Consider the following 23023-nt stretch of genomic DNA (forward strand, 5'->3'; position numbering starts at 1 on the left):
AGCCGATCATACAGAGATTGTCTTGAAGATGTTGAATCCATCGAGCGCCGTGCTGATGACCGTACCCGGCATCTGGGGATGCCAATGCACCTCCTTGACATCTTTTTGTCCCTGGTGAACAAAGAGGAGTTGGGGTGGGACATCGTGCCCTCCTTCCGGTGTCGCATCCATCTCACCAGTTTCGTCATCGTCCTGCTCTACCGCCAAATCCCACAAAGTGATTTGGTCGTCGGCGCCCGATGCTGCAAAGATTGAATCTTCCGTGGGATGCCATTCGACCGACGTGATGGCTCCACGATGCCAGGTAAAGGAGGCTACGGGTGTTGGGTCCGATGTGGCAGCACTAAACCAACGGGTGAGTGAGTTATGAATGCACGTGTTGGGTGGGAAATAAAAGGTTTGGATTACCCCTGCTTTTTTATATTCCGCAAGTCCCACACCTTAAGGCCCCCCTCGTCTCCGCCACTGACCAGAAGATACGAGGTGCTCCGATTCCAGCTGATAACATTGACATCACTGCTATGTGCCGCATCTATCCCTGCCACGCTTTGCCTTCCTCGACTTCGCACGTCCCAGACCCTTACACTTTGATCCGCTGAGCACGATGCAAACACCGTCGGTTCAGAAGGACTCCATTGAAGATCCTCGATGCTGGACGTGTGTGAAGTAAACGGCTGCGAGAGGGTGTTGAAACCAGACGAGGTAGATGTTGTCAAATAAATCTTGGAGTGAACGTCTCCGGTCAGTAGGCGAAGACCAGAAGGATTCGCACTGCCAGATGAAGCCCAGTCCATAGCGAAGCCCTCTGCTCTCCCGTGGGAGCTGACAGTAAAGACGGGCGCTTGCGTGCGGGTTTTGTCATACGTGTAACCTGGGACATCCAGTGACTCGATCAGCGGTCGGACATCCCAAATATGCACTTTTCCCGTCTCAGACCAAGTCGCGACATGGTAAGGCTGAGAGGCTGGAGGAAGAGGCTGCGATGCGGGAAGTGGTTGGACTCGCACGCGATTCACGCCGCCCATGTGCGGTATCGAGCGGGATTCGAGTATGGCGTCTTCGTCCAGGTTGTCGTCGTCGTCGTTTTCATCGTCTGAGTCGTCGCTATCTGCGAGGTCACAGATTCTGAGCAAGCATACTATTGAATGAAAGATTTAGTGTCACCTCCATCTTTTTGTGTCCGGTGCAAAGAGCTCAGCTTGTATACTGTCAGCTCGTTATTTTTTGCGACGTCTGCTTGGGTCCCAGCAACGAGGTAAGCTGTCGCAGGGTATCGCTGTCGCTGGTCCCCAAGATTGTCACGTAGCACGTCAAACGACAGACAAGGCCAGTTGACATTCATCGAATGTCGTATGATATACACAGAGTCGTCGGGTTCGAGGATCTCATCTTTTCCCAATTGATGAACGCCCGGAAGGAAAACATTCGGTGCGGAAGGTTTCTCCTCAGACTCTTCAATAGGGGGCATCACATCGTCCACATCCATTCCTGTTCACTTAACGAGTTGAGTTACACGATAGAATATGAGCAGAAAAGACAGACCTTCATCAGCATCCTCCTCGCTGATCACGTCGTCCTCGATCTCGTCCTCCCAGGCATCCTCAAACTCGCCCATCTCATCATTTGCGACCGCGCTTTCACGCGTCAAGCCATTGCGACTAGCCTTGGCCGAGGAGGTGGGAAGATCAGCAGCAGCACGCTTGGACATTATGAACGGTGAAGGATCTAGAATCAAAATCTGAAAACGCGTCCATCTACAGATAACCACGTGCGTAAACAAAAATACGACTGCCTGGCACGTGTTCCAGACGCGTTGCGCAGTGACGCGTCGTCGGCATTGCCCCCAGTAACAGCTTATCAACCACATTATAAAGCTTACATACGTGTAACAAGTCGGCAGGGCGGTTTGCGTGGCTCGGCACGAAGGCGTATATAACGGGAAGCGCCTCGCACGCAATCTGCATCCAAAATGAGCACCATCATCTTGCCCGAAGGGTTTGTGACGCTCGTTCCGTTTCTCGATCAGCTCCTGACGTCGTTCCTCTTCTAGCACCTCTTACGTCGCCGCTGGACTTTTGTCCACGACGATTCTCCTCGCATGGCAGTCTATCGTCGTCTCGAAGGCCAGAAAGTCCGCAAAAATCGAATATCCCCGTCGTGAGCATCATTACACTGTTTTTGGAGCAGAATTTACACCAACGCTCGTGCGACAGTGTATGCTGAGAAGGCCGAGCAGGACGCGTCGATTGATGCACTAAAATTCAACTGTGCACAGCGTGAGTGACTTAGAGAATTCCTTAAGCTCTGTCTTGACATGTATCAACTCTAAGGCGCACATCAAAACACCCTGGAGAACATGCCCATCATCTTGACCACGTTAGTATCCACCATGTAGCCGTCTGACATCAGTACACTCACGCCTTTACAGTTCGCTCGTTACGGCCCTGAGCTACCCAAAGCTTGCCGGGGTCGCGTGCGGCTGCTGGTCTGTTGCTCGAGTCCTCTATACTTCCGGCTACGCTACTGGTGACCCAAAGAAGGTGCGTGCAATGCGAATGCAGTCTTGCCAATTGTTCATCACATTGCAATTCGTTAGCGTCAACGCGGTGGGTGGGGGTCTCTCATCTTGCTTGGTGCGTGTCCCGTTTTACTTCCGCTCAGGACTTCGCAGCTGACACACAGGAAAGGTCTCCTTGCGTCCTCGGGCAAGGCCGTATATGATCTTTTCATGGCTGGCATTTAGGCTTAAGGCTTACAGATCGTTATCTAAACTAAATATAATGAGGACATCTTGGTAATGCAAACTTTTGAGAGGACTGCGTTCCAAGAGGCTTTCACAGGTGTAAGTACGGCATGTGCGTAGGCAAGCCGTGTAGTAGATGCGCCGAAGCAGGCCTGAGCGTTCTGAACCGCGTACATATCTGATCCTCCGACAACATCACTTTGCCCTATGGGCGAGAGTCCTCATGTCGAGCACAACACCATCCTCCCCGCGTCGACCTCTGAATTTGCTCTCCCGTCTTCTCCGTCTTCGACACCAATACAATCGACAGACGAGTTCAATCCTCTCCTGTTCCGTTTCCGCCGACCAAGCCTCGCATTTTACGTCTCCTCGCTGAATCTCGTGCAAATGAGAATGAAGTCAAATCATAAGCACAATTCCAGTGCCTCGTTGCGTCATTTTCCGAGCTGCAGCATCGTAAAAAGGTGCTGAGAGTGTGCAGTGGGCGATTCCTATGTAACGCCGAAGAAAACTGTTCCAGTGATCCACTCGGCGCGCGTCCCGCGTTTCGGGATTCATAGCGCTTCCGGCCGAGGTTGGGGTTTGTCCTCTCTGTTCTGCTTATTCAGATGTTTGTCGAAAACACTCCGGTCATGTTATCTCCCGAGGCATTCCTGAAGCTAGACATACGCCCAAGTAACCAGAAGGTTGACGGTATTGCAGCCATATCGCAGCTAAAGACCACCCATTCGGATCCCCAGAAATTGGGTCTATGGAAATAGCCTTCCGATCGTACTCAAAGCCACAGCGATTTCGACGATTTCTTGCGATGCTATCGCTATCATATGGTACCTGTTGATCCATCAAGTGTTCACAGGCAAGCGAACTGCTTTTTAACTGTTGCCTCTATCCCAGACTCATACAGATTCAACAAGTACCAGCACCTTCGAGGTCAAGTACATTGAACCAACTATCCAACTCATGAACAAAGAATTCCTCAAAGATAATGCACCGAACTTGCGATATGAGATTGAATCGGACGATCCAGGTAGGCCAACTAATTTTCTCATCATCCTCAAGTCATTGACGTCAACTGTGTCTTATGGTACAGGATACCGTTTGGCCAGGGTTGTAACCGATGGCTGCCATACAAATCGACCGAGTGCTGGCGACGCGAAGCTCCATCCAGCAACACATTGTCAGCTTGTCGTTATGTTCTTAGTAATAAGCTTCCTTCATATCATTCATGATCTTACACTTAAATTAGTCCGATAGGAGTCGACTATCGAAATTGATTGGTCTGTCCTTGAACCGGTTGGAAACAAAGCATGCTTTCCTCATGAAAATGAAGCTTGTCCTTACTTTGACGCTCTGGTTTCCGAATGCAAGCGAGGCGGCAGCCCTCACGGGATCATCACGGACGAACACCACATCGCCATTCTATATTTTCCCCCTAACGGACCTCCATTCCCTTACGACGAACTTGACTTTGATGTCAACTTCTTCATCCTCAACTCGTTTGTTATAGACTCTCCCATCCGCTGGACTATTGCTTCTTGTGTGCATTTCGCGGCCAACGGTTCAATCAAACCACCTCATCGGTCTGATTCATGTCAAGGTGCCTTGCGTGTCCCGCTTCTCTGGAGGATGGCTTCTCAACGGAACCCGAAACTCTTCAGTCCTACCGCTCTTATCGGGACTTTGACTTGTACACTTTACAGCGATCTCAGGCTGCTTGGGATCAGTTCAAGTGCTGGAGAGTATGGGCTGGACGACAAGCACTTGACCCACAAACACGGATTAAGCGTGGATCCGTTCTGCACGTCGACTTCAACGGATCTGCACGCAAACATCATTTCTGGAGGTCTCCGTTTCCGAATCCATGTCCTCCTCAAGAGACTCTCGACATTATAATGCGACATGTGCGTCTTCGGGATGCTGCCATCGACCAGGCGATCTCCCAAGCATCGCTCAATGGCCATAGTGTTTCATTCAAGATCACGGATATCAAGCGTGCGGGTGCGGCTTATTTCTCACAGGTCCATTTTGGTACACTTGAAGTGACGACTCGGATTATATGCTTGAAGCTGTTCGACGAACGCCTTTTCCCATTCAGACAGCGACCTGAATACGGGGATGGCGTTAAACCAGAGACGCAGTGACTAAATCTCAACTTTGCGGACGATTTGATGCGACGTGAAGAAGGGGTCTATTGCGATCGTCTACAATATCTTCAAGGGTCCACGATCCCGCACTGCTATGGGTTTCACATACTGCGTATTGCGCTCTACTCTTGTTCGCACAAGGGTTGAGCATCGTGTTTGATAGTTCACGCTCCCAGACGGTTGGAAAGTGTTTGGTTTCTTCATGGAAGCTATAGACGCACCATCGTTATGGGAAGTTGGGCAGCAGAGGAGCTCGCCAGATTTTCAGGCCTCCGTGGTAAGAACTATTATATGCCAATCTATGCTCCTCCGCCCTGTTGATTTGCTGTTTGGGTCATTTGTCACTCTATCAGGTTACACATGTACGACACATGGTACGAGCACTTGGGTTTGCGGGAGTCGATCAACAGGATTGGCATCTCGACCAAATTCCGTGCCCTGGAAATTCATCGACGACTACAGTTCTTGATCACAGTAGTCCTCTGCAGTCAAATGGCTATCTCCATGCTTGTCCCTCAATGGTTCTGATTGATTTTACATTCGCGCCGCAGAGGCTGGGAGAAGACTGGTCTAGGCCTGGGTACCCGGTCCACAATCCGAACACCATACAGTTCATTTTACATGATGGCCTTGGAGTGCCTTGGGACACCTTCGAGAGTCATTGGCTACCTATGTTGGAAGAGGAGTATTGACTATGATTTATTCTCTATCATGATCCCTTGTCTAAATGCTACCGATGCAGTAGCTCCCTTATAATGAGGGTGTTTTTGGTAATTCAATCGTTTGAGCCAAATGTGCTTCAAAATGCTTCAACAGGTGTAAGTGCGTATATCCACAATAGGCAACCCATGCATGTAGTGCAGATGTGCCTAAGCAGGTCTGAACGTTCTGAAGAGATCTGAATCCTGTACATACCTGATCCTCCTACAACATCACTTTGCCCTATGGGCAAGAGTCTTTATGTCGAACACAAACTCAAGCAGACCCATCCTCCCCGCGTCGTCTTCTGAATTTGCTCTTCCATCCTCTCCGTCTTCGACACCAATACAATCGACAGACGAGTTCAATCCTCTCCTGTTCCGTTTCCGCCGACCAAGCCTCCTCGCATTTAGGCACGTCCCTGAATCACGACTCAGCAGCCCGCTTACAACGTCCTTCACCTCTCCCCTGACTCGGTCCAATCTTGAAAGTGCGAGTGTAAGGGACAAGGAGTCCATGTGGACCGATAGTTCACCGTCCAGTTCCGAGAATGCTACTCCACCGATACTGGGCTCTCGATGTGAGAGCAACGACAGTGATAGCAACATGAAAACAAGTCGTCCACAGACCCCTCCGCGGAATTCTTCGTCTCACAGTATGGAGGCGCTTGGAGACCCTCCAGAGCGCCTGTCCGCAGCGCGGCGTCTGTCGTATCCTGTTCGTATTGCCCATCGCATTCCATGCTGTCCTACTGAAATATCTATCTCTAGCAGCCCAAAGACCCTCGCATTCTACATCTTGTCACTGAATCTCGTGCAAATGAGAATGAAGTCAAATCAGAAGCACAATTCCAGCGCCTCGTTGCGTCATTTTCCGAACTGCCCACGCAGCCTCGAACGTCACGAGCGCCATCGGACCGCGGTAGATACCCCGAGGAGGCTGGTGAAGAGTCGCAGAGAGAGGACACACCGAGCGACGACGGCGACGACGACGACGGCTATACATTTGCATTCGGGCCACCTGCTACTAGCGACCCCATTAGTCTCAGCAAGCCTCGCACCCCTGCCCGCAGTGTTGCGGGTAGCATCAACGGAGATGATCTGGCTCTTGACAGCCCGGGCGGTGCGATGGCAATGGAAATAGACTTGGTGCGTTGGTACATATGCTACAGGTACTCTGAAATTCATTTCATTTCTTCCTCGCAACCAGCCATCCTCAACATTTGGCTCTCCCTCTGTATTAGGAGCTTCAGCTCACCAGTGGCGATATACACCACCTCCGACAGCATCGGCTGTGCGCACAAACAAGCGAAAGTGTACGCATATACTCAACTTCATCAAACTCATGCTCTTTCTGATAAGCTTCCATCCTTACAGACGACGATCGCTTCGACCCATACCCAACAGTTTCGAAACGCCGCGCAGTCTCACCCTCCGTCTCGTACCTGCGTGACTCCCACACCGCGCTCTCGCCGATATACATCCCGCGCCCGAATGCATCTTCCTCACGCAGTCCTTTTCCCATGCCAATCCCAATTCCAATAGCCCATTCGTCCTATCCCTCCGTTTCATCTTCGCCTACCGTCTCACACAATGGGCATGCGCGGCTAGAGCGCTCGATGAGTGTAGCTTCCAGTCCGACGATGCGTGCATCCATGAGCCTCGCTAGCCCCATTACAAGGCCTCTGAGTCTGAGCAGACGACGTGGGGAGGGAGAAGAGCGAGAAATAGATGGAGCTGGTGATGCGGTGAACGGGCTTAATCTCGGATAACATATTTTCTGATTCTTGAGCTGTTGAGCCGAGCTATATCTGTCTCATCTTGTTGCATATCTTCGTTGCATCTCTATCACTGTATTATACAGCATCCCTTTGTATCTCATAGACCATAGCATGGCGAGTTGAAGTTCGGTAGTACTGTTCTACTCTTAATATCGGTGACGGGGTTCTAACTTATGATAATCAGGCGATTTTATGGCTTCATGGGTATGGGTGTACGTGCGCGTTACAATAGGTGCGGTCAATGAGCTAAGGTGAAACGTCAACACCGAGAGCGTCAAGTAAGCCACCATCGAGCCCGCCAAGTAGACCCTTAGGTTTCACGTCGCTGTCCGCTCTGTTTGAACCAAATCCATAGATTATTAGGTCCGTGCAGCAGAGAAGTGGAGACATGAATGCTCACGGTTCGGATGCCTCGGCGGAGGAAAGCAGAGTCTCGCATTGGCTGATTGAGAACAGGTTTGACTGGGCAAGGATGGCATTGTAATGATCCGTGTCCCTGACGACGTTGAGGTGATATCCATCGCCAGGAATGAACTGACCACGACCGTAGGGCGGGGACATGGCGGTCTGGTTCAGGGAGCCATCGACCCCCCAAGCGCAAAAGTCTGCAGTGCCGTATTTCTATAGTCATGGGTGCGGATGTCAGGCTAACAATGTGTATAGTGGAGAGGTTGACATACATCGTTGACAAGGACTACAGCGAAGGTCGGGGGATCTGTTGGGGCGCGGGTCCACGTCATGGTATTGGGACCCAGGCATGACCAGGATGTGCCCGAAGCGGGAGAAGTGACCTGGTAGGCGAGAGAGAACGTAGCCAGAGAAAGGATCACTAGAAAATGCATGGCGGCTAGGTATATACGGTTGTAGGGTGGTCGTCAAAGCGGCGTGCAGGATGGCTAGATGCTAGTTTGAAGTTGGGATCGCGTGTGGGGGCTGAATGGGCAAGCTGGTCTTTAAGATACTCAGAGTCAGAGCCAGCGGTATGAATTGAGCATGTCTTCACGAGTTCCTCAAGCGGTCAGTGGGCTACCGAAAGAGAATACAAGCTTGCCTTTCCCGACTATTCGCATCCCATGACATGTTACTTCACGACTCATTTCGTCATAGAGAAAAGCTGAATGGGGAGAATGGCATGATATATGCGCATCGTCGAAGCTACGCAGGATGACGAGATATATACCTGCCAATCCCGAGCTTTGAGACAATTCATTGGAGCAGACACACGAAGGGACCATAGAAGCTTAAAAATCATTTCAATGAGGAGTATGCGCCGTTCGACAGTCAGGAATGTCGATGAGCACCCAACCCAGGTCAGGTCATGATTCAAAGTTCCAGTTTCTTGAAAAATCAGGCACAAGATTCAGAGGCCGCTGAGTCACAACATTCGCAGCCGCCGTGGGCAGTCCGCTGCAGTCCGTGGGAGTTCCATGGGCTTACGTATTGTCATTTCCCACACCTTAGTATTCTCGTCGAGTCCCCATTGTTCACCAGATGCTGGAACCAATCATACGGCAAAGCAAAGTCGCAGACACCTTTGTGCAATTTTATTTCCCTCACGCACCTTGTCTATTCCTAGACACCGTCATAAGCCTTAACAATTGCAGGAGGCGATTGCGAGATATAGACGCATTGAGGGGCCCTCACAAAGAATCAAGCTCACAATTGACTAGCTTTGCTCGTATCTCTGTATCTCTACCTTGAATAGAACTAGTAGCATGTAGGTGCCTCACCACCTGACTCCCGGGGTATTGCTGCATCAATCGTGCTAACTCTACGAGGCATACCTTTTGATTCTCTTAATCAAGTGGGTGCTCGTTTACTCCGTTAAACATCCGAACAGACTCTTATGCTAGGTCCGGCTCTCTAATCTTTCTCGTGGCAGTTCTACCATGCCTACCTGCTGACGGATCAACTTGTTTCGAAATGTACCTCGTTATACTTAGGTTGGTTTCATTCGAAGAATTGCTATCCAGTTTGTTGATTGAATTTGTACAACTTCCTTCGATCCCACATCAGCTCTGAGGATTCTTCGTCTTCACATCGACTATGAGGTCATTTTATTCCAGAGACCGAAACCTCGCCTTTCACATCTTATCGTCAGTCTGGCGCACCAAATGCGCCGATATATGATGATTTTGCACGGCTGGAGTTAGTCATTCAACAATGGAAGACCCGAGCGCTCGTGATTTCCCCGGGTCTCCTGCCAACAGACTCCATCTCTTGACACTGACGACACCTTCTCTACGGGTGTATTGCGCTTCTAACGTGCACGAAGCCACACCGTAATTTGACACTGAATGTCTTTCTAGCAGCAAGAACTCCTCATTACGCTCCGCAAATTCTCCCGACGGTTTGCGTGACCTTATAAACCAACCCGAATTTTCACCCATCTTTATCCATCTCTCCATTCCCGAGAATTCTACTTCCTTCGCTATGAGTCGCTCCACATCACCTGAATCTACGACCAGTATAAAAGCAAGCAAGACGATTCATAATGCGTCTGGAATCAATCCAGTTTCAAGATGTTCCTAGTCCCCCTTCTGGCTGCTCTCTCTCTTAGTGCCCCCAAGGTATTCACGCATACTTGCCGTCACCCGGACATGGACTGATACCTCAAAGGTTGCCGCACATGGTGGTGTACTAGCTTATAGCCTCGCCGGCACTTGGTACAATGGGTTCGTCTCATCCTCATTGTCGACTTTATTTCGCCTGCTCATTCTATTTTTTTCCAGCTTTGTGCCTTATAACACTCCTACCGGTCAAAGCACCATCCAGCGCGAATGGGACACTTACAATCCCATCACTGACCCTACCGATGCCTCCATCTCCTGCAACATCAACGGCGCTTCACTAGGCTCCGCACAAAAGTCTGCTACTGTAGCGGCAGGATCTTCCGTAACTGCGTACTGGAAGTGCGTGAACCGTTGTCTTACGGTCAAGCGGGGGTTTATCGCTGACACTGACATCTAGTCAATGGCCTCACACCATTGGCCCCGTCATGGTCTACATGGCCAACTGTGGTGGTGATTGCACGACCGCTACCACATCATCTTTGGAATGGGTATGCTTCCTCGTGAATCCTCCGATTAAGAGCGCTCTCAGTTCATTTCTCGCAACAGTTCAAGATCAACCAGGTTGGTTTGGTCTCCGGAACGCTCACGAGTGGTACCTGGGGTATGGGCCAGCTCGTCGCAAACAACAATTCCTGGACCACTTCAATTCCTTCTTCGCTTGCAGCGGGCAACTACATACTCCGCCACGAACTATTGGCCATTCACACCTCTAACCAACCCCAATTCTACCCGGAGTGCGCGCAGCTGATTGTCACCGGCGGCGAAGGAGCGACCCCTCCGGCTAGTTACCTCGTCAAGCTTCCTGGTGCTTATTCGATGTATGTGCATCCCAATTGGTATTTGCGAATGTGTGTTCAATTTCGACAACTTCGGGCAGGTCTGACCCTGGTGTCAACATTGATATCTACTCCCATGAGACGGAGACGAACTACACTATTCCGGGACCTGCGGTCTGGCAAGGATGAGGGCAATGTACAGGCCGCGGAAGTATCTGAGCGCGTCAATAACTTCTTGTTTATGTTGTAACATATGACCAGGATTCAGTTTCACATAAGCCACTTTCAGTAGCTCAGATCAAACCAGATAATGAAGCGGAACCAGGAAGAGCACTAGCTTATCCTACCATGAACCCTTTGAGTTCAATCTCACGAGCGCTAGCAACAATGACAGAAAGTAGGTTCCGTGATAGGAGTGTGGTCATATTAACGTTATCTACAAGGGTATCTTTCCCATCTACCCGAACACCATGTCGAGAGCGTCTATCAGCGCGAGCCATTAGATCGGGAGTCCAAGGCCGCTGAGGCCCGGAAGAGAGCTGAGGAGACGTTTGTAGTTGTGCTCCCTGCCGAGCGTTCGCAATCAGCATTCGCGTCCATCGACCGGGACAAATTCACAGAACTTACTTTGAAGGCTGGATCTTGAACGCCGACGATTGCGCGAGGATGTTGTGGAGGTGACTCGGGTCTTGAACGAAGTTGACTTGGTAGCCTTCACCGACGGGAAGAGCACCAGACGGGTAGATCGTTGTCTTCCCCAGCTTGCCGTCGACCTTGGGGGCGAGTGTTTGCAGCGTCTGGTATTTCTGAAAAATTCGGACAAATAATCAGAGGGGGGGTTGAAAACTGTTGTCAGAGGTGCTTACGTCGTTGTAGAGGACCATCGTGAAGTACTCCGCATCGGTGTCGACACGCTGCCAGGACACAGTCACGGGGCCATGAGAATACCAGATCTCCTGACTATTGGGTGAAGTGACTTGGTACGCGAAGGTGGTGGCCGCGAGAGAGAGGAGGGCGAGGAAGACACGCATTGTGATAGACGATGTAGGGTAAGATAGAGGGTGAGTGTCGAACTTCGAGGTCGTAAGGGGGGCGTAAATAGTGAGGATAGCGTGAGGGGTCGACCCGCCCGTCTTTAAATAGCCTGAGGTATTTTCGATGCCGACATGACATATGGATGCTCGCTCGAAATGGTATTCGGACACTCCAAATCAAGCAGGTCACTTTCCTTTTCTGGTAGCTCGCTAGTTTCTTCCCCTCTTCTTACCATCTGACATCCATCTCCTCCCATACTTCCAAATGTCAGCGGCAGACACTTCGAAACTCACCAAAAAGCAGAAGAAATCGATTGCCTTTCGAGACCGAAAGGGAAAAGGAAAAAGAGCCGAACATGATGAAGCTATTCTTGACGTTCCTGTCTCCGAGGATCAGGATTTGGCTGAAGTGGAGGGCGATACGGCGACAGGTGAGACGCATGACCCGACTCGACCATCTCAGAAGGAGAGAAAGCGGTCGAAAGCAGAAAACGATCAGGGGGACAGTGGGCCATTGGCGAAGAAGAGGAAAAGAGTTCAGGGTGAGGATAGGTCGACGGGAGCGAACAAGAGTGAGGGCGAAGACGTTGGTGACGAAAAGAGGAAGAAGAAGCGGAAAATCAAGGCAGCAACAGAGGGTGCTGGGGCTGGGGTTGCTGCTGAGACTGAGGAGCAGGAAGAGAATGTGAATTCGAAGACAAATTCAAAACAGAGATTCATCTTGTTTGTCGGTGCGTCGCTTCATTTCTGTCCCAGCTTTCTCTCACCGACGGCCATATGTCAAGGAAATCTGAAGTATACTACTCCGAAGAATGCTATTGAAGAGCATTTTGCTGCATGTGGTACGCCCATCCTTCCTGGGATTCGCGTCTGTATTCTCAGGCTCTGCTCTACAGATCCGCCGCCCACTATCCGCCTGCTGACGCAGAAACAGCAGCGGGCTGGTGCGACAGTCGCAAAGTCGAAAGGCTGCGCCTTCCTTGAGTTCACCAGCAAAAATTCCCTACAGCAAGCGCTCAAGCTACATCACTCCACATTGGACAGTCGGCAAATCAATGTCGAGCTAACGGCGGGTGGCGGAGGTAAGAGTGAAACTCGGCTGTCGAAGTTGCGAGAGAGAAACAAAGAACTAGCTGCCCAAAGGGTGAGACACTTTCCGGCCTTCGTCGTTTTAAAGCGGCCTAAAATACCATATTCGTAGACGAAAAAACTACAGAAGGCCGTAGCAGACGGGCAAGAGGTACGCCCTGATCGGCCTCAACGCTTTTCTGCAACTTCCGGCGAAGGTGAGGCACCACTAGCGAAGCGGACTTGGACGGTCGGCGAAGAGGAGGATGAGAACACGCACCGTGGGGGGAAGAAGCACAAAAAGACGCGTGGTGCAAAGGTCAAGCCTTGGGGAACAGGCGTCAATGCTATACCTGTGGGGTGATGATGATAGGCATGCAATTGCAATTAGAGAGATTCAGTCCCTCGGATCAATTCATGGAGAAGACGCATATGAATCTATATGCATATCGACTGCATCTGCAGCAGCCATTAGTCCAAGAGTCCATGAGCATAAGCCCTGCGATATATACACGAACACGGAGCCATCCGTCGAAAGAGTGTCATGAAACCAAAATAAAGACAAGGAACTGTTGAAAACACAGATTCAGAATGGCACCCTGCCTGCGTCAAAACCGATGAACTCACGAAAACTATCAGCACACCGAACACCTTCAACATCAACCAACGATTACTGGAAATACTGGCGTAGTATTTCAAGAGCTCTCGTTGAGCACCACCCACGTTCGACGCAATATCCATTGTGTCCGCATCAATCCGCTGGACTGTTTCGTGCTGTTCAGCAACCATATGAGCTAGCTGGTTGAATATCTGGCCGAGCTCCGCAATAGTTGACTCTATAGATTCAATGGCAGTCGACCGCGATTGTATGTAGTTATCCTAGGGAGAACGGGTGCTTGGTTGAACGTGAACAGTAGACATGCAAGGCGTGAAATGCATACCTGCTGCTCCACTAGTTGCATCTGCATAAAAGCGCCACCTCCGTTCTGTCCACCTGCGCCCTCCTCTGCATGATCGAGATCCAGCGCTAGCATATCGCCATTTGGCGTAGCTCTGCCCTTCCCCTTCGCGTCATATCGACCAGATGAGCCATCACCCATTGGATCTTGCCGTTGTGTGCTCGAGAAGAGGTACGAGTCTATATACCGTCGATGAGAGATGTGTATTTGACGGACAGCAATAAACGTACTAGCTGGTGCGTGATTGGCCGCCGTCGCCGTCGAATACATGAACTGTTCTGTTCGGTCTTTGGACTCCTTCATATTCTGCAGTGATAGATCAGCTAAAGCGCCTGAAGATAAGCAGTGGTTCGCGTACCTGTGTTCGAATCTCCAGCACATCCTTGAATGTCATACTCGTCTCGGCCAACTTGTTCTGTAGGAGCATAACCACATTGTGGTTATGCTCTTCCACCTGCTTGGTGTCAGAAGACTTTGAAGAGCCCTGCGCCTTCTTCTGTTTAGTGTAGGCTTGCAAGGAAGCAATCTGCTTGTTGATGTTCGCGATATCTTGCTTGATTATGAACGTAAGTTCCTATCAGCCCAGCCCAAGTTGCGACGTCAGCTTATTCGACCAGTTGTATATAAAAGAGCACTTGGGCGCACGCTAATCTCCACAGGTCGGTCATCGAACAACGTTTTTCGTTTCGCCACTACCAACGTTCAGCGCTCAGTTCTCGTCGCGCTGCACAGCTCTTGATACCTCCGAAATGAACACTCACGTTGTGCCAGCTTCCCCAGCTTCGTCGATGTTGTGCTGATGTCTTTGGCAATGACCTTGGCCATGCGCGAGAACTCACTCGCATTATCACCTCTCCCTTGCTGCAGTAGCCGCTGTTTCTCCACCGTCCGTGCAGGGAGCGAGGACCGGTTCCGAATGGACTCGACGCAGGCACGGAACTCGTTCGTGCGGTCTTGTGTTCCAGGCATTTTCAGGAAATAATAATAAGATAGACCTCAGTTGAATGGCTGAATAACGCCCGGGACGATGATTGAAAGGAAGAAGCAAAGGTGAAGGAATGTGAGGTGTTTGTCCGGAGGCGAGATGGTCAAGGCGCTTACGCCCTCAACTTACACGTGTCACGCCCTATGGGGCATGTCACATATGTCACAGTGTTATATACTATACTATGTCACCGTGACATCATGCTCCTGACGTTTAATTCCGAGAGGGTCCGTCGAAGGGCCAGACACTAGAGCCCATACTATCTTCAAAATAATTCCTGTGCGTCGACGTTCAATGCGTATCTGAGAACAGAAGGCCACCTTGTTTCTCTTCTATTAATGCTGACGACGAGCGCGCTCATTCTAGGACCGAGCCGCACGCGTAGTACCGCGATCCACTTCCGCTCCAACTTACTCTCTGACCTCTCTCTCTTCCCCCGCTCACTCTCCTTTTCACACAATCGAGCATATTACCGTCAAAGATTCGCACATCCATCGAGATTTCCGATGCCCTCTCCTTCGCGCTCTCCCTGTCCAAAATCAAAAGTCCTAGTCTTAGGTGCTGGAAACTTTGGTAGCTGCCTCGCTGACCATCTTGGAGATTCGAACCATGAGGTCTACATGTGGTCGCGCGAAGCGGATATCGTCGAGTACTTCAATCAACATCATCGTAATCCACGATATCTCCAGGACCATGACTTCCCTAAGAACATTACAGCCATTGGCCCTGACCTTCCCGACGCGGAATTGATCAAACAAGTGGACGTGCTCCTGTTTGCTATACCCACAGAAGGTGTAAGGTGGGATACTCTGTTGTTTTCTGCGTTCCGAACTTGAGACGCGATTTTTAGGTCGACATTGACTCAACTTCGACCGCGATTGGATGAAAAGAAACTACCCCTCCTGATCTTCGTCAACAAGGGCATCGAGATCGCTACCAATGCCTTGACATTGGAGATCATTGCCGACACGTGTGGCAAGGACATCGCGCGCGTCGCGACTTTCATTGTGAGCTTCCAAGTGACGCGTCGTGGTGTGTCTGAACGTGAGCCTCCCTAGTAGTCTGGCCCGTCCTTTGCGAAAGAGAGTATGCGTCATTGTTTCGTATTTTAATACGCTTTCTGACGTGTTGTTCAGTTGTCAGAAGACAGCCGACTTCTGTCTCGGTGGTGTCCCTATCAGAAGCCCACGCCGAAAGAGCCTCAGAAGTCTTCCATCAGCCATGGTTCCGATGGTTCGTCATCCGTGTCTGTAGGAGCATACATGTTGTCTTACAGCAGATCAGTTACACAGGCTACGATCCTGTCGGCGTAGAGTTGGCAGGCGCGTTGAAAAACGTGTATGCGATCGCGGCAGGGATAGCCGATGGACTTGGGTTTGAGAACAACACGCGAGCTAGTGAGTTGGAACGGACAAGGTCGGTCACACCGGCATCATCTGACGCGCTAGTGTGCTTCCAGGTTTGATAACTCGTGGGTTGGCTGAAATGACACGGATCGGGACTGCGTATGGTGCCAACCCTTTGACGTTCCTGTCGCTGGCCGGGGTTGGAGATTTGTTCCTTACGTGCAGCTCGCCCACGAGTCGCAATTATACTGTCGGTTACCGGCTCGGAAAAGGTGAGACGCTGGACGAAATCATACGAACGCTCGGCAGCGTTGCCGAGGGCGTTACTACGGCGAAGGGGCTCAAGGCCATTGTGGATGACCTCGGAGTGGCGGCACCCATCGCGATCGGGGTGCGTACAAGCACGTAAATTATGTGTTATGATTGTGACTGACGGGAAGCGTCGCGCCGAGTCCAGGTGTACGAGGTGTTATACGAAGGTGTGTCTGAACGACCGTTGTTGCCTTGCAGTGCTGACAGGCTGTATGTGCAGGGAAAGCGGTGAAGGATCGGGCGCAGCAACTGATGGAGCACCCGCCCATACGAGAGCTGGACCTGAGGGAGAAGGCAGGTGGGCCTGCGAGGGACCTGATGAGGAAGCTAGGACTGGATTGAGTATTAGATGTAGCAGACTGGGCGAATAAATAGCGTGAATTGCGGGACGGCAGGGAGCGAGGCGGAAGAGCCGGACTGGAGCGAGGGTGTGTTTACGTGAACGGGTGCTTGATCTGCTATCGAGATCTTTCCCAGGCAAATTTTCGAGCGACTCGGTGGCGGATTGCTGTCCTGCATCTGCACACCCTCTCCACCTCCCGTCCCCACCCATCTCCCGTCCATATCCCTCCTGCTCTCGGTCTCGGTCTCCTTAATTATTTCTGAAAGTGAAAAATGGTCTCTGAACTCTGGAAAGCTTCCTCGGAGGGTGACCTCGCCCGAGTGAATCACCTTTTGCTCGAGGCCACCGTTGCCGATATCGAGATCAACGGTTCGTTTTTTTCCTGCTCGGTTTTGCCTCGTGCTCCTAGCACGTCCAAGTTGTATTGACACCCAGTCGACTCAAGATCAGAATGGCATGACACCGCTCATTGAAGCGGTCAAAAACGGTCACTACGACGTGGTCAAGGCCCTTCTCGACAAGGGTATGCATTCCCCCCACCTCCTCTATCAATTCCTTACGCCTCTCTCGTAGGTGCCGACCCTAATCACGCGTCGAGTCAAGGCCTTCCCCCGCAGTACACGTCAGACCCTGCCATCGTGGACCTTCTCCGCGCTGCCGCCGCCAAAACGCATTCCGAGGCTTTCCAGGCCCAACCCATCTACCCTCATGACCCCAACGTCGACCCTACCAAGGGATACTATTTACCTCCGCCGGGCCCTTACGCGTACTATCCCGGCATGCCCATTCCGCCTCTTCCCGAAGGCGCCATTCCTTACTATCCCCACCCCCCACTACACCCCGCGGATGACCAGCACCCCCAGGGCGGGCTTGTCTCGAATCTCCCTCCACCGGAAATTGCTCGCCTGATTCCCTGCAGGTATTTCCCCGCATGCCGCTATGGCGCGTCTTGCATGTTCGCCCATCCCCAGGGCCCTTACTTTCCAGGTCCTGTCCCTCCTCCCGCCCAATACCCTACCCATTACGACCCTATGAACTCCCACCCCTACCCACCCAATTTCTATCCTATGCCACCCCCACCGCCTTTCCAGCAGGCTAATGCCATGCCACCCCCTCCTCTCATGACCCCCATCTCCCCCCAGAACGGGCCGCAATCGGCGCCTCCGATGGCTCACGCACGTTCAGGGTCAGACGTCCTTTCGCCTCTGCAGGGTCCTTACAGCGCGTCGGGCGTTCCAACTCCTAGTTCTATGCCGTATGGCGCGATCTCCCCAGTCTCTCCGTCCTACACACACACCGGCCCTCTTGCCCTTCCACTCTCTGCGAACCAACATCCTCCTGTCAACGGCGGCCCTCAGTCGCCAGTGTATCCACCTCCCGGTCCTTCCGGTCCCAACTATGATCCTCGTCGGGATTCAATCGGTCAATACCCTTCTGCACAGCCCGCACAACGTGTCCTGTCAGAACCGAATGGGATGCAGAAATCGCCGCCCCTCCACGTTCCCGAAAACTTCGGTCCTGGAGGTCATCGCGATGGTATGGGACATCACCGCCGAGGGAGCTTCCGTCGGCCGTCTTTCGGTGGCGGCCGTAAGCCTCCTTGCCTTTTCTTCCCCTCTGGAAGGTGCAGGAACGGGTTCGTCGTCACTCCATATGATCGATGTTTTCTCTCCCATTGACGCGTTCTTAATCTTCAAGTGATGAGTGTCGCTTCCCTCACATCATGAGTGAAACTACTGTTGTCCCCCCTCCCCATCAATCCCACCAGCCCTTTGCGGGCCGGGGTGGTCGGTTTCGTCCCCCGCCCTTCATGAATGGCAATGCCGCTGGCCCGGCGGCAATCGAGGACAAGCTGGCGGCGATGACTTTGAATGATGTAAGCCTGCTTTTGTTCTGGTATATCCCCGATGTCGAACTCGCGCTGATCATATTCCGCAGGACAGCGTCCCCGGTCGTCAGGAGAGCGTGGACAGCACAACTCCTCCTGAGGTCGCTGCGAACCGTGTTCGCCCACCTACAGGTCCAAAACAGTCTAACCATGCTGCCCATGGTGCACGTCCTGCCAGGCCGGCCGTGATACCCAAACAGCGCGTGCCCAACGCCGATGAATTCCCTGTCCTCGGGGGTTCGACGACCCCTCCTTCGCGAAGCCCGGCAACAAACGGACATGCCAATGGGTACTCGGGCCCCACTGCAGCTCAAGTCCTGCAGGCCCCTCCGCCGGCGCGCAAAGACAGCACCAAGGGCTCTTCGCGCAGCGAAACCCCGGACTCTCTCCATGCGGCTCAGGTGGGATGATACTCTAATTACAACGGAGATCGCGCTGATGTGTCATCGTAGACCTCAAAGCCCGCTTCTGAGGCAGTCCCCGTCGCTCACCAGGACCACGTGAACAAGCTTCCAGTTTCGTTTGCCGCGGTCGCCACCGGGGCACCAGACGCCTCCAAGGAGGTCTCTGTCTCGGCATAAAATGGCTATCTAGCCTGCCCTTTGTTTTGCTCGATGTCTTGCCTAGACATTGCATCTCTTCCGTACTTTTTTTACGCATTTTTTTTCTCCCGATCTGGGTATCGCGTTTCTTCTTTCGTTTTCAATTCTTCGGTTTTTCCAAAATTTCAACGTCTATATATCTGTTTTCGGTGCTTCTCCACACATATATTCTCCGACTCCATTTCCTCTGCTTTCCTTCCTCTGTTGTCTCCCGCCCTGCTTACCTCGATAAACCAACCTCTAGCATGTCACGGACCCTGACTCCGTCCCTCAGCATCAAGATCGTCATGTCTCACTGTGCATCTCTGTCCACATATGCCTGTTTAGATTCATACTCTCTCTATTCTCCCTGTCTATCGTGTTCTGGTCTACATAAAGGCTATTTACGCTACTAACTCATTTCTTGTGATACTTGGCTTTCGTATCATATGTGCCTGCAGCAGTTTCCTCTGTGCTTTTTTTACTTGTTATTTTCCACGCCTTGCCTTGCTTTGCCTCGGCTTCTTGTCACGCGCTTCCTTTCCCCAAAAAATAGCATGGGTCTATGGGTTGTACTGGTTTTCATCACCCGCGTCGATAGACAAACGGTAGATAGTGCAATATGAATATGTGGCTGTGTGTGGTGTTCGATGTCTACGCCGTCCATCCTTCCAGGTTCTGCATCTCTACGCCTGCCTTGTCTGAGACTTGACCGATCATGTACACGCGCGCCTCGCCGGCTGCGGCGAGGGCCCGCAGCACATCGTCGACTTTCGACGGGTCGACGATCAGCACCATCCCGATCCCGTTGTTGAACGTCCGCGCCATCTCAAGCGGTTCGATGCGGCCATGCTTGACCAGGAACTTGAAGACGGGCGGGAGTTCCCATGCTGACGCGTCGATGGAGCACCCCAGGCCCTTGGGGAGGACGCGGGGGATGTTTTCGACGAAGCCGCCACCCGTGATGTGCGACATGCCCTTGAGAAGACCCGCTTTCACGGCAGGAAGGAGCGTTTTGGTGTAAATTTTGGTGGGCTCGAGCAGAGCGCGGCCAAGCGTGACGTTGGTGTCCCATGGACAAGGCGAAGAGTAGGTCAGCCCTGAAATCGCGACCACCTTCCGAACTAGCGAGAAGCCGTTAGAGTGCAACCCAGAAGAGGACACGCCAATCAGGACATCTCCGGCGGCGATGTTTGGTTGCGGCAAGATTTGCTCTCGCTCGACCGCTCCGACTGCGAAGCCTGCGAGATCGTAATCGCCTGCGGGATACCCGTCAGATACAGGCGTTCCTGATTTGACCGATATACTTACCTGGTAGGTACATCCCTGGCATCTCGGCTGTCTCGCCGCCAATCAGAGCACAACCGGCCCGCTGGCATCCAACTGCAATGCCCTTGATCACTTGCGAGGCGACATGGACCTCGAGCTTGCTGCAGCCGTAGTAGTCCAGGAAATACAACGGCTCAGCGCCTTGAACGATGAGATCGTTGACTGACATGGCCACGAGGTCGATTCCTGTATAGAAACACAAGATTCATCACCAAAACATAACCTTCGGACCGTAAAGATACAAACTCCCGGAATCCAACATCGAAAATGATGTAGCATTTGAAGAACAGGGTACGAACCTACGCTGTCGTGAATTCCTGCATCGACGGCGACGCGTAATTTTGTGCCTACGCCATCGGTGCCGCTCACGAGCACTGGATCTTTGTATCCTGTCGCCTTGAGGTCGAACACGCCACCGAAGCCGCCAATCTCCCCGTCCGCACCCGCTCGACGCGTGGCACGAACATAAGGCTTAATGGCTTCTACGAGTGCATTACCCGCGTCTACTGACACACCTGCCTGGGCGTAAGTAAGGCCAGAGGTAACATCGGACCTCAAAGCTCTGTGGAAACGAAAGACAGGGTCAGATGGGGGACACACAAGACATAGGTGCACGGGTATTACCTGTGAGCAATGTCCCGTCGGTACGTCTTGCCCTCAAAGTCCACCTTGTCGACCCCAGCATAGACGGCATCCAGTGCCTCGCGTAATGTCGGTGCAAACGCAGCAACAGCAATCACCCTGCCCCCCGAGGTTTCTACTGTGTCATGCCTTTTGATAGTCCCTGCGTGGAATACAACCACATCTGAATTCACGATATGTCAGTCTCTGTTCCCAAGCAGACAGTGATTAACATACTCGAGGGGACCTCGCCTACTAAAATGTTTTTCCCTTTAGCGTAGCTTCCAGGGTAGCCTCCAGAGGCCAATACTACAGATACAGCAAACCCGGGGCGGGCGTTAATCTTAACCGCGTCCAGACGGTGTTCTACACAAGCCTATTTTTGCAATCAAGGCAGGAAATAAGGAGGTTGGTAAACACGCTTACTAGCAATACAGATGCTAAGTCAGTGTCATCGCTGAGAAGAAGCATAAGAGCCTCTGTCTCCGGGTCTCCGAAGCGAACGTTATATTCGAGAACTTTTGGACCCTTTTCTGTGAGCATGAATCCGGTGAAGAGCATGCCAACGAAAGGAAAACCTGGAATTATCGAATTAGATATGAATGTATGCTGGTTCATAGAGGAGGAACGCACCATCTCGACGCATGCCATCGATCGTGGGTTTCAATGATTCCTTCATGATTTGCTCCATCACTGCAGGCGTTGCATCTGGAGCGGGCGCGTAGGCCCCCATACCGCCAGTATTTGGGCCCGTATCGCCTTCACCAATTCGTTTGTGATCCTGAGCAGCAGGCAACGGAACAATGGTGTACCCATCGGAAAACGCGAGCACAGACAGTTCGGGGCCGACGAGTAGTTCCTCGATCACGACCTCATCCCCTGTAGACGATGTAAGCTCTTCCTCAATGGTAATAAATAGCCAATACCATTGACATACCTGCTGAGCCAAATACGTTTTCGACCATGATCTCCTTGAGGCCCTCAATGGCTTCATCCACTGTCTCTGGGATAAGAACACCCTTCCCAGCGGCGAGTCCGCTCGCTTTCAAAACGACCTTGTGTCCGCAAGTGCGCACATACTCGATGGCATCTTCGACTTGTGACGAGGTGAAGGTGCGGTACGCAGCGGTCGGGATTGAATGACGCGCCATGAAATCTTTGGAGAACGCCTTCGACCCTTCCATCCTGGCCGCCAACGCGCTGGGGCCGAAGACGGGGATGCCGACTAGAGGCTAGGCGTTATAAATGTGTGGTATTTACGAATGTGTAACTGTGAAGACCTTTTCGGAAGTAAGTTTCGACGCCGTCTACCAGTGGTTGCTCTGGCCCGGGCAATAGGAGATTGATCTAAAGCAGAAAAAGCGCGATGAATGGCGATGTGAACAACATTGAGGATAGGAAACGCACTTTGTTCTCGACGGCCCACTTAACGAGCTCGTCAAAGTCCGAGCCCGAGACTTCGGAGACGTTGGAGATTTTAGAGCCAGTGCTCGTTCCTCCGTTTCCGGGACAGACGAAGATGTGCTGGACGAGCTCGGACTGGGCTAGCTTCCAGGCCAGCGCATGTTCCCTTCCTCCACTGCCCAAAACGAGGATTCGGAGCGACATCGTCCTCAAGAGTGAGAGCAGCGTCAGCTAATCGTAGGCAAGAGCCGATGAACGTATTTGAGTGAAGAATTGACTCGAGAGTTTTCAGTAGATCTACTTTAGATCCTTGGAGATTAGATAAGATTGCACACATCTCCCACATTTGTCCTTCATGTTCCTGTACGACATTATCTGTTGTGGTTCACAATGGACTTCTTTCTCTTCTGATTCTATCGATACTGCAATTCGATTGTT

At 51.8% G+C, this 23023-nt stretch overlaps 12 protein-coding genes across 12 annotated transcripts; 7 read left to right on the forward strand and 5 right to left on the reverse strand.

Annotated features, from left to right (window-relative positions):
* Positions 1-6: 6 nt before the first annotated feature.
* On the reverse strand, positions 7-1708 carry HETIRDRAFT_41543 (uncharacterized protein; the record flags this gene model as incomplete). Its single annotated transcript, XM_009542042.1, has 4 exons — positions 7-343; positions 409-1108; positions 1165-1488; positions 1543-1708. The coding sequence occupies 4 exons, from the start codon at positions 1706-1708 to the stop codon at positions 7-9; spliced, it is 1527 nt and encodes a 508-aa protein (XP_009540337.1).
* Positions 1709-1969: 261 nt separating this feature from the next.
* GST2 (MAPEG family) lies at positions 1970-2743 on the forward strand (the record flags this gene model as incomplete). The annotated part of the gene is made up of 7 exons (XM_009542731.1): positions 1970-1995; positions 2051-2157; positions 2214-2276; positions 2331-2376; positions 2429-2540; positions 2597-2633; positions 2688-2743. The coding sequence occupies 7 exons, from the start codon at positions 1970-1972 to the stop codon at positions 2741-2743; spliced, it is 447 nt and encodes a 148-aa protein (XP_009541026.1).
* Positions 2744-3703: 960 nt separating this feature from the next.
* Positions 3704-4636, forward strand: HETIRDRAFT_413428 (uncharacterized protein; the record flags this gene model as incomplete). Its single annotated transcript, XM_009542732.1, has 3 exons — positions 3704-3770; positions 3834-3943; positions 3998-4636. The coding sequence occupies 3 exons, from the start codon at positions 3704-3706 to the stop codon at positions 4634-4636; spliced, it is 816 nt and encodes a 271-aa protein (XP_009541027.1).
* Positions 4637-6243: 1607 nt separating this feature from the next.
* On the forward strand, positions 6244-7566 carry HETIRDRAFT_456826 (uncharacterized protein; the record flags this gene model as incomplete). The annotated part of the gene is made up of 4 exons (XM_009542733.1): positions 6244-6303; positions 6357-6734; positions 6796-6901; positions 6963-7566. The coding sequence occupies 4 exons, from the start codon at positions 6244-6246 to the stop codon at positions 7355-7357; spliced, it is 939 nt and encodes a 312-aa protein (XP_009541028.1). The 3' UTR covers positions 7358-7566.
* Positions 7567-7762: 196 nt separating this feature from the next.
* HETIRDRAFT_166612 (uncharacterized protein) lies at positions 7763-8208 on the reverse strand (the record flags this gene model as incomplete). Its single annotated transcript, XM_009542734.1, has 2 exons — positions 7763-7987; positions 8047-8208. The coding sequence occupies 2 exons, from the start codon at positions 8206-8208 to the stop codon at positions 7763-7765; spliced, it is 387 nt and encodes a 128-aa protein (XP_009541029.1).
* Positions 8209-9888: 1680 nt separating this feature from the next.
* On the forward strand, positions 9889-10904 carry GH61B (glycosyl hydrolase family 61, 2 protein; the record flags this gene model as incomplete). Its single annotated transcript, XM_009542735.1, has 6 exons — positions 9889-9936; positions 9986-10041; positions 10099-10278; positions 10337-10427; positions 10486-10757; positions 10817-10904. 6 exons carry the CDS (start codon positions 9889-9891, stop codon positions 10902-10904), a joined length of 735 nt encoding a protein of 244 aa, XP_009541030.1.
* A 434-nt stretch (positions 10905-11338) lies between these two features.
* HETIRDRAFT_306015 (uncharacterized protein) lies at positions 11339-11746 on the reverse strand (the record flags this gene model as incomplete). The annotated part of the gene is made up of 2 exons (XM_009542736.1): positions 11339-11521; positions 11582-11746. The coding sequence occupies 2 exons, from the start codon at positions 11744-11746 to the stop codon at positions 11339-11341; spliced, it is 348 nt and encodes a 115-aa protein (XP_009541031.1).
* Positions 11747-12014: 268 nt separating this feature from the next.
* HETIRDRAFT_306110 (uncharacterized protein) lies at positions 12015-13181 on the forward strand (the record flags this gene model as incomplete). The annotated part of the gene is made up of 5 exons (XM_009542737.1): positions 12015-12180; positions 12235-12480; positions 12535-12591; positions 12646-12893; positions 12951-13181. 5 exons carry the CDS (start codon positions 12015-12017, stop codon positions 13179-13181), a joined length of 948 nt encoding a protein of 315 aa, XP_009541032.1.
* On the reverse strand, positions 13180-14851 carry HETIRDRAFT_437732 (uncharacterized protein). The gene is made up of 7 exons (XM_009542738.1): positions 14538-14851; positions 14422-14468; positions 14135-14350; positions 14007-14082; positions 13759-13955; positions 13445-13696; positions 13180-13386 (listed from the first exon to the last, which is right to left on the reverse strand). The coding sequence occupies exons 1-7, from the start codon at positions 14743-14745 to the stop codon at positions 13360-13362; spliced, it is 1023 nt and encodes a 340-aa protein (XP_009541033.1). The 5' UTR covers positions 14746-14851; the 3' UTR covers positions 13180-13359.
* A 416-nt stretch (positions 14852-15267) lies between these two features.
* On the forward strand, positions 15268-16761 carry HETIRDRAFT_121564 (uncharacterized protein; the record flags this gene model as incomplete). The annotated part of the gene is made up of 8 exons (XM_009542739.1): positions 15268-15560; positions 15612-15768; positions 15823-15847; positions 15898-15994; positions 16046-16158; positions 16221-16498; positions 16565-16586; positions 16640-16761. The coding sequence occupies 8 exons, from the start codon at positions 15268-15270 to the stop codon at positions 16759-16761; spliced, it is 1107 nt and encodes a 368-aa protein (XP_009541034.1).
* Positions 16762-17034: 273 nt separating this feature from the next.
* On the forward strand, positions 17035-19870 carry HETIRDRAFT_431549 (uncharacterized protein; the record flags this gene model as incomplete). The annotated part of the gene is made up of 5 exons (XM_009542740.1): positions 17035-17131; positions 17336-18398; positions 18461-18638; positions 18701-19051; positions 19103-19870. 5 exons carry the CDS (start codon positions 17035-17037, stop codon positions 19229-19231), a joined length of 1818 nt encoding a protein of 605 aa, XP_009541035.1. The 3' UTR covers positions 19232-19870.
* On the reverse strand, positions 19831-22806 carry HETIRDRAFT_468888 (uncharacterized protein). The gene is made up of 10 exons (XM_009542741.1): positions 22589-22806; positions 22462-22528; positions 22119-22406; positions 21815-22060; positions 21608-21759; positions 21419-21557; positions 21185-21365; positions 20860-21122; positions 20543-20746; positions 19831-20490 (listed from the first exon to the last, which is right to left on the reverse strand). Exons 1-10 carry the CDS (start codon positions 22787-22789, stop codon positions 19886-19888), a joined length of 2346 nt encoding a protein of 781 aa, XP_009541036.1. The 5' UTR covers positions 22790-22806; the 3' UTR covers positions 19831-19885.
* Between the last annotated feature and the right edge of the window lie 217 nt (positions 22807-23023).

Source organism: Heterobasidion irregulare (genome assembly GCF_000320585.1).
Source record: "Heterobasidion irregulare TC 32-1 unplaced genomic scaffold scaffold_01, whole genome shotgun sequence".
Classification (NCBI taxonomy): Eukaryota; Fungi; Basidiomycota; class Agaricomycetes; order Russulales; family Bondarzewiaceae; genus Heterobasidion; species Heterobasidion irregulare.